The 13,081-nt window shown below is 39.2% G+C and overlaps 1 protein-coding gene across 5 annotated transcripts in view; it reads right to left on the bottom strand.

The window, feature by feature from the left end:
* The window catches only part of KIF2A (kinesin family member 2A), a 58,149-nt gene that overhangs the window by 31,965 nt on the left and 13,103 nt on the right, over nucleotides 1-13,081 (bottom strand). For 3 of the 5 annotated variants that reach the window (XM_087759640.1, XM_087759641.1, XM_087759643.1), the window contains exons 2-6: nucleotides 5,077-5,171; nucleotides 3,657-3,776; nucleotides 3,166-3,220; nucleotides 1,006-1,128; nucleotides 321-421 (exon numbers count right to left, since the gene is read on the bottom strand). In XM_087759640.1, the coding sequence (XP_087615766.1) occupies nucleotides 321-421; nucleotides 1,006-1,128; nucleotides 3,166-3,220; nucleotides 3,657-3,776; nucleotides 5,077-5,171 (494 nt within the window). The remainder of the gene's footprint in view (nucleotides 1-320; nucleotides 422-1,005; nucleotides 1,129-3,165; nucleotides 3,221-3,656; nucleotides 3,777-5,076; nucleotides 5,172-13,081) is intronic. The other 2 variants (XM_087759642.1, XM_087759644.1) reach the window with 1 other exon arrangement.

Raw genomic sequence — 13,081 nt, 5'->3', positions numbered from 1 at the left:
TGATTATTTTTAACAATATATTTTTCCTAAGAAATAGCTATCATCATAACTTGATCTTTAAAGAACACATGGCAAGATAAGCAATTGTAAGCAATTATTTCTGTAGGAAGAAAAAGAGGGGGAAGACTGTCTAAAGTAATATTTATGAGAGCAATGCAACCAAGCACCAAAATATTTATCGAACTTGTATACAGGATGAAAACATTTTATTTCAAGATTATTACAGTTCATAAAAATTATTAAAAGACTGAAAAAAGCACAATGACTTTGCAAACTTCTCCTGCTGACATACGTTTTCCATCCGAGCTAAAAATACCAACCTGAGCTCTTTTTTCTCTAAGTTCCTGCTGCTGTAACCTTCTTTTTTCACGTTTCTCTTGCAATTTTTCAACCTCTTTTACACAATTAGATTTTCTACGTGCTTAAAGAAAATGATATAACTTTAAAATATATTCAGTGTGCTGTATGAATTTAGTATTTACACTGTAACATTTCAATTATATTGATGTATCAATAATTAGAATGCATTTATTTATATGAACTATCTTTTCAAGCAAATCAGTATTAGTACAGAATAATTATGGCAATTTAATTTCTAAAATTTATAAAATAAATGACTGACTTAGAAAAAAATCATGGGAATGGGACAATAATTAGGCAACAAAAAAAATAAGGACAATGACCCTCAAAAAATATTTGGACAGATACATGTGATCTCTTGGTTTGAATTAAAAGAAAGCCCAGGCAAATTAAAGAAAAAAAAACAACAAAAAACCCCCACCACCATGGTTAAAAAAAGATAAAAGAAAAACAAATTCCAAATACTAGACAACTATGACAGAAGTGAACATTGGTTTAGCCACAGCTTTCTGAAAAAGCTTCTCGAGGAAGCCTACAGACAACTGCGCATACAGACCATTTGTCATTTATAGACAACAACATAATCCAAGAGAATGTACATGTAACGCCCAGAACGAATGAATCCTTGATACACGGTTTACATACAAGGGGGTCCAAATTCCTTTTTTGCAGCTTGAACCGGAGATATATCTGAAACACTACCATTCTGTTGAGAGGAGGAAGACTGCTCAGGAAGCTGAGTAGGTCGCGCGCGGGCAGAACCAACCACTGCAAAGGAAAAAGCACAAAGCTCATCTGCACATGGAAGAGTAACATTTCTACCCCATTCTGAAATGCTTTGTTATGATGAGATAAAATGAGGCCCCTTTCCAGACACAACAATTTATTGGGGGTGAGGGGAAGCCATACATGTAGAAAGTCTATTAATAAAGACATTTGGTATGCAGTCGTCTTCTCCTAGTGTTATACATCAACATAACATAATTATTAAGTACCAATGCTGTACGTGCATATTTTTAAATACTCTACTACAGAATCGGTCCAACTTATTATGTGCATAGAATGAAGCATATACTTGGAGATACGCAGTCTCGAAGCTTAAAGTGCTGAAACTTTATTTATGTTGTGATTATAGCCAAGAAAGGAGTAAGAAGAGAAGCCCTGCTGTTTCACATTCTCTAGATGCTACAAAATGATTCCACTCCATTGAGCCTACAATCTCTGGAGGAGCAGAGTGATATAAATGAAAGGCAGCAAAGTGCAGCTCAATCTGCGATTGGAAGAAACAAACCTTTTTGACACTATACTGAAAGCGATATAGATACAATCAACATATCTAAACTTATTCATTGATTCTACATGTGCTAAGGATGCCAGTTTCTGAAGATGCGGTGATTTCTGTTTCCAGTGAATGCAGTGGGAGTGGTGAGCATGCAACCCTCTTTGGTAGAGCTGAATGTTTTAAACTGTTTTTGAAAGAGTTGCTTCAAGCATCTCTGCTTCAGCTGGCCCATTTCCTGCATGCGTTCCTAACAGAATCTGCCAGAAGAGTGTGAAAGTGAAAGTATCGGCTTTGATTAGCAGCCTAGACATGACATTCTAAACGAAGGCCAGCTCACTGTGCAACACGGACACAATGGTGGAAACAGGTATTGAATGGGACAGACAAGGCAAATGCCCAGATCATTCCAAATATGATAGATGATCTAGTTTATAGCACAAATCGACTACACTAAACAAGACAGTGTGCTGAGAAAAGCTTAATTACAAGGCCAACAACAAATATTTAGGCCAACTGTGAATAGTAAGATGCACAGGACCTATTAAAATACAAGTTACGGGGTTATTCCATACCAAACAGACTAATTACTACAAACGACAACATGTATGGCTGTGAGGAGAGCCCATCAATAAGATGTCTCAAATTTAACCCATATTAGTTTGAAAAAAAATTATCCCCTCCTCATGAGATTTCAGATTTGTTTAACACCCCAGAGGCAAAGAGCAGAAGGGAGAATGTGGTCCCAATCGTCCACTAGAAGAATCTGAACACTTGCAAAGATATGCAAGCCCACTTGTTTTTCAAGTTTAAACAGATGGACTGGAATCTAGTCTGAATTAATGACAGTAGATTAATGTTCGGAATAAGAATCGTCACCATCATCAGTACAAATTAGTTAAGTTTAACACAGGAGAGAAAATGAAAACAATAAGCAGTAACTATTCTTTCTCATGTTATAGATGCATTACATCTGTATTCATCCAATACATACTTTTCACCTATCCTCCTGTGGTATTTCAGCATTTTTTGTAGATTTTTCACTATTAGCTGTAGAGTAAGAAATAACCCATAGGGCTTAAGTACTCTTTGAATGAATGTTTATGCACAGACTGTTACAAAACTAAGCTAAAAAATTGAAAGCATAAGAATTTTAAGTGCACTACTTAGTGTATATTGAAACACTCACTTAAGCTGAACCAAACTGAGGATACTTTAGCTTGGAAAAGTCCACACGATTTAATGTGGCATAATTAATTAACTTCAAATTTTTGCACCTTCAGTTCATTCAGCTTAACTTTCCTAATGCTATATTGCTTAAACTTGCATATAAATACTACTTGTTCAGTATGAATTTCTAAATATACATAGGAATAATTCTAGGAATTATGTACCATATCTTTTACATGTCACATGCATACATACCGAATTAGAAATGCAGAACTATTAAGGAATGTGAGATGAGCAGGAGGTTAAAATGTTCCCATATTTTTTACTTCCTTGAAATGGAAAGAGATAACATTTACCTCTGTTATCTCTGGCAGGGTTGTCATTCTTAATAGGTACCACAGTTCGTCGACTCTACAAAGAAAGAAATCTCTGTTATTTGACCACCTTATTACTGAAAACGTAAACTGCAGCCCCACCGCTGCTTCTTTCCAGTGAATGAAAGTAACATGATGTCAGCAATACAGAGAGGTGTTTGCTGCCAAATCCCTCCCTGAAGAGCTTAGGGTGAAGACTGCTTGAACTATACATACTGTTTCAAAATAACCTCCAAAACCTTTTCTGTATTTTTCCTTGAGATATATTTAGTTATACAAATATCAGTCCCCAACTCCCTCTCTGCCAAACTTATTCTTAGAAAATTTTTAGAGACCCCTACTCACCATAGGAAGAAGAAAGGAACACAGTTATCAAGCAGTCCCACAGACACAAAAGTTAAAAAATCCAGCATAACAATGTGTATAGGAGTACTGTAAGTTTAACATGAACATGTCGCATAGGTATTACCAACCTTCACGCTTTTGTTTACTTTGGCTGATGGAGTAGGTGGTGGTGGTGTCTCTGGACTAGGTTCAATATCTTCATCAGGAGCAAGATCTGGATTAAGTGAAAATATGCTCTCCAAGTCAATCTGTGTAAAAGAATACAAAACATATTTATGAGTCTTAGAATGATATTCACCCTTTCCATTTCTCCTGTTATGTTTGAGAATAAACAATAAATATATTCAGTGGTTTTACCCCACAATTTGTTAATTCTATAACCTGAATTATCTTATGTTCACTAAAAACAGCATAAGCTTTGGTCTTCATATTACTTGAAAACACACCCTTCAGAAAGGGGATGAACTAAAAATGACCAATAGATATTCCTAATTTTGTAAAGTGATTCAATTAAAACAGAAGTACCCAGTATTACTGTGGTAATTTAACAATTACTGCAAAATATGAAAGACATTCTGTAACATAAAAAGAATGAGATCTCAGTTATCTGAAATTTCCCAGACAGTGCAAAAGAAACATATGAATTACAACCACCCAAAAAATAAAAGCGCAGTTGAAACCATGTTAAATTTATAATGCTATTTTTTTCTTGTAAGTGTTTCTTGTTCAGAATGCCATAAAATGTAAGGGGCAGGATCCTAAAAATAGCTGGCTTCAGATCTATTGAAACTTGGTTTCCTAAAAGTCTTAAATAGCTTTGGTGTCTATAGACTGCCATTTCCCCTGGCCAGACCTTTCAAAGACCTCACTACTGTACGGATTCTGTGTGTTCAGAGGGATGAGCTCAGCTGATGAGATCACCAGAACATTCTCACGTTTTTTTTTTTTTTTCTTTTTCCTGTGTTTTCACAAAACCAGTTAAGTGTAATTATTTCTGAGATGCTTCTCCAAATTTCAGCTGAAACTGGCTAACATGATCCAAAATTTAAAGGAAGAAGGGATAGCAAAGAGTTACACAAAGACACAGTTTCTCAAGGAAACCAAGGCTGAAAAATTATTGCCAAAAACAAATAAATAAGCAAACAAACTAGCAGTTCAATTCCTCAATAATACAAACACAAAAAGATTTCTAATCTACCTCTCCCACTAGTTTCCTGTCTGAACTGCAAGTCATCCTCCCTCTCAAAAATTTCATTTTTCTAGTTGTAAAAGGAAGATACCAAGGTCTGCCTTTGAAATCTGGTTCAAAATCAATAGATGAAAAGAACCATTTAAAAGCTATGACACATTGCTCAGGAAGTCGAATTTAATACAACAGAAACCAGCAATTGCCCAACAGCTCCCATGCACAACAGTCTGTAACCAAAGAATTATCAAGTAAATAAAAGATTTGTATTTTCTCTTTGTTTCCAGTGCAAATTCCAAAGTAATATTCATGTAGCTTACACATTTTTTAAAAGAGAAAAGTTCTAAAATAATTGAGTTTACCTCTTTGCCTTTAGTATCTCCATTTTCAATCCATTCAACAGTTACGCTTTCATTATCTTCATTTAGGGATGTTACCATAGCTTGGTGAATTCGACCTAGAAAGCAAATGCAAATTATCATTTATTAACTGGTGCAAAAATTTTCCAGAAGTTATTTTCATCCCTGCACTGAGACATGCAGTGAGAGGCAGGAAGAAGAGGGTTAAAAAAAATAAAGTGATAAATAGAAGATGATTCCTGGCCACACCCCGTGAAATGGCTCAGACCTGATCCACCATCAGAGGCAGTCAGCATACAAGTGAAAAACTCAATGAACAGAAAACTGAGTGGTAAATAAAAAAAACACCATGTGAAAGCCACACCACTTAGACTCTTTTCTGAGAGAAGAAAACTTCAACACCACGAGTCTCCCTCGGGCGGTAAAGTCTCCTGAGGCGCACTCCACAAAGGCTTTTTTGTCCCCTTTCTAGGCTGATACAACATTACATGTCGCAACATCGGAGTAAAGCCCCCCAAAATTGTATTCTGATGACCATTTCTTATGGGCATCCAATCAGTTGGTAATTCAACTAAAATGAAATTGCCTGCAACAATAATACATACCATCATTTTAAAAACAACTGCTAACACAGACTGCTGAGCTGGAGTTAAGGTGCCGTTGCTTGGACTACTCCAGTGAAAGACCCAAAGCCAGAAGGTCCCCATAAAGTACAATAAAACCAGGAAACTTCCAGTAGGAATAAGGATATTTCTTAGATATGTAGCATACCGCAATTTTTTTTATGTCCTATTTCCTACACATGTTGGCGAGGAGCAATTGGAAGAACAGAGCAGCCATGCACTGACAAAAAAGGATCAAGACCCAGGTGTCACATTGATTTCACATCTGTGCCTTGCCCTAAGAGTACCAAGAACTGGGTTTCTAAAGAATACGAGTCCAACACGACTGCTCCTCTAACAGCCTCTTTTAATGAGCCATAGCACAAACAAGCAATCCCTCACTTCACCCACCCCAAGCCACCCCCAGGTGCCCACGAGCCCCATGCAGCTCCCAAAGCACGAGCGACCGTCCTGGAGCAGTCTGTGCATACACTGCTTCTGCCGGGCACCTGCTCGGGGCCGAAACACAGCGCTGTCCTTACACATCTGCCCTGGTCTGGGTCTCCTCCACCTTGCACCTTCTCTTCTCCTTTCCTAAAGCTCCCAACCACGCCAAATCCACTCCAGGTTTCTCCTCCACTGATTGTTTCAAACTTCTGTTTTATCCATTTCTGTCATAATTTCACAGTTTTCCAAAGTTGATGTTTTTGTACAGTCTAAGCCTCCTAGGGCCTGCTGAGGGACAGAAAGGAAGACAACTGTAACTGATATCCCAGATCATCTCACCTAACGGCACAAGTAACAAAAGTATTCTGTTAATTCTGCCTAAACATTCACACCTAGTTAAAATTAAGCAAGAATAGAGACTACAGGGAAGTGTCACAGGAGGTAACAGCAAATCAGCGTGCTGTAATGTAACGTGCAGAGGAAGAGACTAACTGAAACTCAGGCAAAGCGTAGCACGCAGGGCACTCACAGAGCAGCCAGCACCCGTGGGCAGCACTGCTTTCACATCTATGGTGCTCACCGCGCTGGCAACATACATTACACATGCATTTACAACCTCCGCACTTGTCCTTGCCTGAAGCCTAAGATTCACTCCACCACTACAGAAGGTTAAGAAAGCCTCCCCCTTCGCTTCACTTGGTTCCTTTCCTCTAGCATTTGCTAGTTTTTATTTCCCTGACCTGTGTTTTGTCTGAACAAACCCTTCCCTTTGTGCTTCCTGAGCACCACTCTCCCAGACGCCCCAGCTGCGTGCTCTGCAGGGATGGTCTGGCTGGCGTTCCCCACCGAGGCACAGCCAGGCGATGGGTGGGCAGGGACCACTGCCATGCCCTCCCCTCCACCCACAGGCGCTCCTCCATTCCCCAAAGGATGTCATGCAGGCATGGACCCTGCCCTCGGGACCCTGCCCGAATTCTGCTGGTAGCCAGGCTGAAGCAGCCTGACCGAGCACGACGCTCTCGCACCTTATTTCCTTGGACAAGCATTTTTGTGCAAGTTTTCTTTGTGCAAGGTCCTCAAACACCTCTCCGTTAATTTTTCTGCATTTTGTAACCTCCAGGGACCTAACTTTGTGCAAGAACACCCTGTTGCAGAAATGTTTCAATTAGCTATCTAGCCCATCAGCAAAGTAGCAACAGAAGCTACTCCTGCCACTTCTATAGAGAGCATGCTGGCATTCAAGGACACAAAAACTGTGGGAACTGGAAGATTCCTCAAGCTTCCATTGGTATAATCTTCTGCTACAGTTTTAAGGCTTGGCCCAGCTGTCAATTCAGAATCAAGAGAAAAATGATAAATGAAAAATGTATGTTTAGCAAAAGATTTTCTATACAATATTATAATAATCTTCAGTATGTTACCAAATTTTATAAATTTTGAAGAAAAGCACTATTCACAGCTGAAACCTGTGACACTGTATTAGTCACAAAGCCATCATATAAGTTCTGTTACCTGCTCCTGTGTTTCATTACTTTTGACAGAGAACAAATAATAATTAAAAAAGGTTTAATCTTTGCCATAACAAGTGAAAGGAGATCAAAGCAGGCTGATGAATGAATAGAAAATACCGAACACGCACACAAACACAGTAAGCCAGCATGCCCTAACAAAAGAATCACAATAAATCTTCCATCTCTGTGCCAGACTTCATCTGTTCTCTGGCCAAGAAAGTCAGGACTGAATAAAAAAAAAAACACTAAAAAAAATAAAAGTTACGTCCATCTTCCAAATATTCTCAGCTTAAATAGAAAATGTATACTATAATGTTTAAACTGGCAATGTACCCATACAATTTGTTCCTAAAAATTCTTTGTGTTACTAAAAGTTTACATGTTATTGAACTGCCAGAAAGCACATTTACATCTTCACAATTGCCTCTTGCTCTCCACAAACAGTATTCCATTATATTTTTCTAGTACACAGCTGAATACAGCAGCTGTGAAATTCAGGAATGCCAGCAACCAATTAGGCTGGCATAAACCTCGTCTAGCATATAAAGCAAGACCAAGCTGCAAATGCTAAAGCATTAGAGCAAAATCAATCTGCAGAGAGTGGTTGAAGGCAACATCCCCGATTTCTGGTGCATTTTCCAGAGTTGGTATCAAAATCTGAAATGTAAACGTGTCCATGTAAATATGAACATGCATTGTGACAAACTGAAAAAGGAAAAAGTGATTCGAAAAAAACTATCTTCACACGCATCTGAAAAACAAAAGAGGAAAATAGAGCCATAGTGCTGACAAACCGACTCTTCGCTCCCCATTTCTTTAATTTCTAGTGCCTCTCCTCACATGATTAGAATTCACATCACAGGCAAAACTTGTTCTGGGAAGTTGTTCCATTGCTATAGAGCTCAAAACTAATGGAGAAGTTATTTGAAAAGGCTGTTATTTGTATAAATATGTTCTGTCATACACCGTGTGGCATCTGGCTTATTTCCTACTGACTAGAGCATGCAGAAAATATTGCTGCCAATACAGCAGTAAGACAACATGAACGTATGTGAAGCCAAGACTTTACAATTACCTTAAATACACATACGTTACAATAGTCTCACCCTAATCAATTCAAGTGAAGAACATCAGCTCTCCATTCCCTCTCTTCCTAGTCATCTGATGAACATTTGACAAACAGAAGAAAGCAAGCATAAACATCTGCAGAAATATCAGATAAATCCCCTCTATTGTAAGAGTCCTTAGGGTAGCTATTGGTGCAGAAAAAGGATTAGGAAGCAGCAGCAAAAGCAAATAGCCCAGGCTAAATCAAACATTTTAACTAACCCTCAACCTAGGTAGCAGTGCTAACTGATCGCAAATACCAAGCTGTACTTAGATCCTTACCTCGAAGCCAACTGAACATTTTCTACATGCAAAACTTCTCCAAACCACCACAATTCTGAAGCAGCGATCAATGACAATACTAAAACCATGGCCTTTTCATCTTCCTAATACTTTTCAGAAACATAAGTTATCAGTGTTAAATATGGGTTGGTGTTTTCTAAATTACAGTCTGGGCTAAAGTGTTGGCTGACATGTGACTCAAACCTCTTAGCGCTCTCCCAAGTGCCTCAAGAAATAAGGCTGGAAAAAGACCACAGCCTTCCCCACCCTTCCACATAATTAAAGTGCACCCGCCCCAAAAGACACTGTACTCGCACTTCTCATGCAAAAGTTTTGTGAAGTCTTAGAAATATCTTTGAGCTGTAATGATTAAAAATTTACACACAGGTTCTGGATCAGGCTATGGAGAAGAAAGGTTCATAATTTCCACTATGACCCTCTCATTCCTCCCCCAAAAACAGTAGCATGACCCTGCCCGGCAGCATTATGCTATGATCATCATGGAGTTGTTTAAGCCTTGTCAGCTCCAACCCAGGCAATTATTTTTAGCAGGACCAGGCTACAGCAATGTTAATGGACCCAACATTCAGTAAAGGAAACTCACAGCTTATGTTACATCCTCTGAACTTGCCACTTCTTTAGGAGCACAAATGTGTTACATTAGCTCGGGCAGTGGTCCGTCAGCCAAGCACTTTGCTTTTCTAAATGCATCAACAGTAGATGTTTCATAGATTAATGCAAAAATATACTACAACTTAACATCTGCTACAGAACCTTACTGAGGATGATCACTGCAACAGAAGTTCCCCATCCCTTAAAAGATTATAATAGGCATTTGTGAAATTGCCATGATTTTCCTAATCACATTCATGAGGGACTAACATGAATGTTACCTCATCTGGAGACACCTGGACATGATTGACCTTCACCCTCTGCCACTTCATACTCAAAAACTGAAACTGCGAAAAGTAGAATTTTCTTCACTCCCTTTTAAAAATAATACAAACCCCAAGTTTTTATATATATATATATATATACATATACATATTAAAAAAAAATTATGTTTAGGAGAAACACGAGGCTGCAAATCCAGAAGCAGCAATTACCAGAATTACCGTGGTCCAGAAAATTGTCTCCTGCGCTACAGGTTCGAATCCTGGCAACTCTGGTGGAAGGGCTTTCCTGCTGTCACAGAGCTCAGGGAGGTGAAAAATAATCCTCTACTCACCGAACAATGCTTAAAGGAAAAAAATCCCAAGGAAAAGAGAATTCCAGGCTTGGTGTCTCCAGTAATGTCAAATGTGGCAACATCCTATTCAGGCGGTCAGCGCTTGTTGTGGTCCTCCCTGTGCTACACAGACAGTCCTGCTGCGAATCCCCCAAGGAAAAACCAGCAGCTACCAGTGACAGATGTTTCTTTCTCCACAACACTAAACATGTTTGATTTAATTTTGTTTCAAAGGTTCATTTATCCACAAACAAGTGGCCTTTTATTTTCTTTGTATCTACCACAGTTATGTTTTAGTTTTGTTTTACTTCATCATAAAGATTCATTTTAGTTTTCCCAGCCTTCCTTATTGTCTTGTCTGTTACCTTAGTTACAGTGGTATCACACCGTCAAATAGGTCACTAAACATACACAGTACCTGCCGTATTTCTAAAGCGAGTTCTTAAATATTAAAAAAAAAAAAAGTAATTTTAATGAAAGACATATTTTAATATTTATTTTTGTGAACAATCCCTAGCTACCGGCTCACTTTGTTTTATTCTCTAAATTATCACAGCAATACCCAAGTCCTTCAAATGACAAGCATGTTACAACCACATTTTATGACCTCTGTAAACCTCTACAACGTAACAGACAGGGATTTTGAGAAGAGAAACTGACAGTACCCAAATCAAGTTTCCCATATCTGCCTGTATATTTCAGCTTTGAGTTAAAATCGAACTTGATCTACTCTTGCCCCCACCTAGAAAGCTACCAAACTCAGAAAAACGCCCATCTAAGATATGTATCCAACTTCTGTGCAAAAACCAATCAAAAGTAGTGTTTTAGAAAAACAGAGTTCACAGATCTTACTGACAGTCCACTAAGAAATGAGAAGGGGAAAAAAACCCAGTACACAGACATGCCACTGAACTGTACATAATATTTAGCTTAAAAACACAAATAGCACGCTTAATGTCCCTCATACAGCAAACAGGACACAAGCGACTTTTTCGTTCCCCTTGCACTGAACACCAACAAGGCCCTCCACCCCGAACCACAAAATTGTAATTCGCCGTGCTCAGTCTACCTGAACCTGTTAGCTGTCCACACTGATGCACCTTCCCTAAAGCAGTTACCCAGAGCTGCATCCCACTGCTGCTGTCATGGTTTTTGCTTCTCTAATAATTGCCAAATATCCAATCTTTTCACATTGTGATTCACTGGGTTTTTCTGCTGACCTTTCGTTTTGCAAGCCGATCTCTAAAATTTCCCTTTACATTCGAAACAAGTTTCCTGTGGTTTCCCCAGTTAGAGGAACGCTTTGGTTTTTTACTTCCCTTCAAGGTAGGCCCAGTTTCTTTTGGGGGCAGGGAGCTAATAGTCTTTTAAGCATATTTCAAAGGGCATTATTTCACATTACTGAGCTCCTCCTAAAACATCTTCCCTTTATTTGCTTTTGGAAGCTTCAATGGCCAGTGAAATCAATGGCAGTCACCCCACTGGCTTCACAAAAGGTTGTCGAGAGTAGCTCACCACCGTAGCATTCGGAAGCTACAGCTACCTATTGCCTCTGTAGGTGTCAGTGTCAGAGTGAGGGAGGAGGCTTGTCTCTAAAGCAGCTCAATTCATAAAGAAGCATCACATTACGATGGCCAACAGATGTGCTGATATTTAGATATTTATCAGCAAGTTATCTCAGCTGTACCGTGCCAGTCATCCTATCATTTCTAAAAGCAGATAAGTTGTCCACATATAACTTAGCCACAGGAAAACAATATTTGGAAGGAAGCACCTGTCCAATCATATCTAATACATGCTACCATAAATCCCCTAGAAACCCGTTAATAAACTGAACACATTCCACCCTTATGTTACTAAGTGGTCTGCCTCTGCTATTCACCCCAGAAAGCTGCACTAGTACCTTGCTGTCAACATATACAAACTTCTGCACAGATTACATGTGTTAACAGTCAGTGATCTGTGCTTTCTTTTACAGCTTGTACAAACACACCTGTACAAGAACAGTGAGCCTATCTCTACCTCTTTCAGTCTTTTAGGAGTATCTCCTTTTCCAACACTGTCAACCAGGACGAGGTGCAATATCCCACAGGAGCTGCAGACTGCTTTCCACAGGAGCACTCACTGCCAAACAGAAGTAATTCTGAAACTGCACTCTTCTCCTTGTCACTTCACCCTGGTAGTCCACACTGATTTTGTGATTAACCAGAATATCAAGGTTTTTCTCCTGTCATTTACAGTTTATGATCTCCCAATCCATAGCAAAAGCACATTTACTTTATGCCACGTTTTATCCCAGTTGTTTCATTCCATACTTCCTAGTCTTCCTGCATGATATACATCTCCACAGAGATGACACTCCCACTCTAGCACAGTAATGAAGTTTCCCGAGAACAATGTTACTTTCTGTGTATGGCCAGGAATGAATAACTGTAATGGATGGGAAAAAACAGGTCACCCTGTGCCCAGCTCCAGGGTTCAGCGCCGCGTTTACCCGCTCCACCTCTGGGACACCGTTTTGGGACACAGCGACTATAAGCACCTCAGCATCTGTCCTCCACTGTTTGCTGCTACTTCTAGTCGAGGCACTGTATTTTCCTAGAATGCTTCAATTAGATTTCTAATTTTTCCCCTTGTTTTAGTGCAAAATCAAGCAGGATGAGCTGCAATCACTTCCAAAATGGATGTTAATGTGATGGCCAATTGCTCCATGACCTAAAATCCTTTTATTCAGTTATGCTGGTTTTGTTGTTGGGGTACCGCAACAGTCTTTCTTTTTTTGATGGGGAGGAGAGGCAACTCCTACAAGGATCTATCACTTGCTGCCAGGT

Source organism: Nipponia nippon, unplaced genomic scaffold (assembly GCF_047370975.1).
Source record: "Nipponia nippon isolate SJK-2023a ecotype South Korea unplaced genomic scaffold, ASM4737097v1 scaffold_20, whole genome shotgun sequence".
In the NCBI taxonomy this organism is placed as follows: Eukaryota; Metazoa; Chordata; class Aves; order Pelecaniformes; family Threskiornithidae; genus Nipponia; species Nipponia nippon.
Note: the sequence above shows the minus strand (reverse complement) of the source record. Positions and strands in the feature narration are given on the sequence as shown.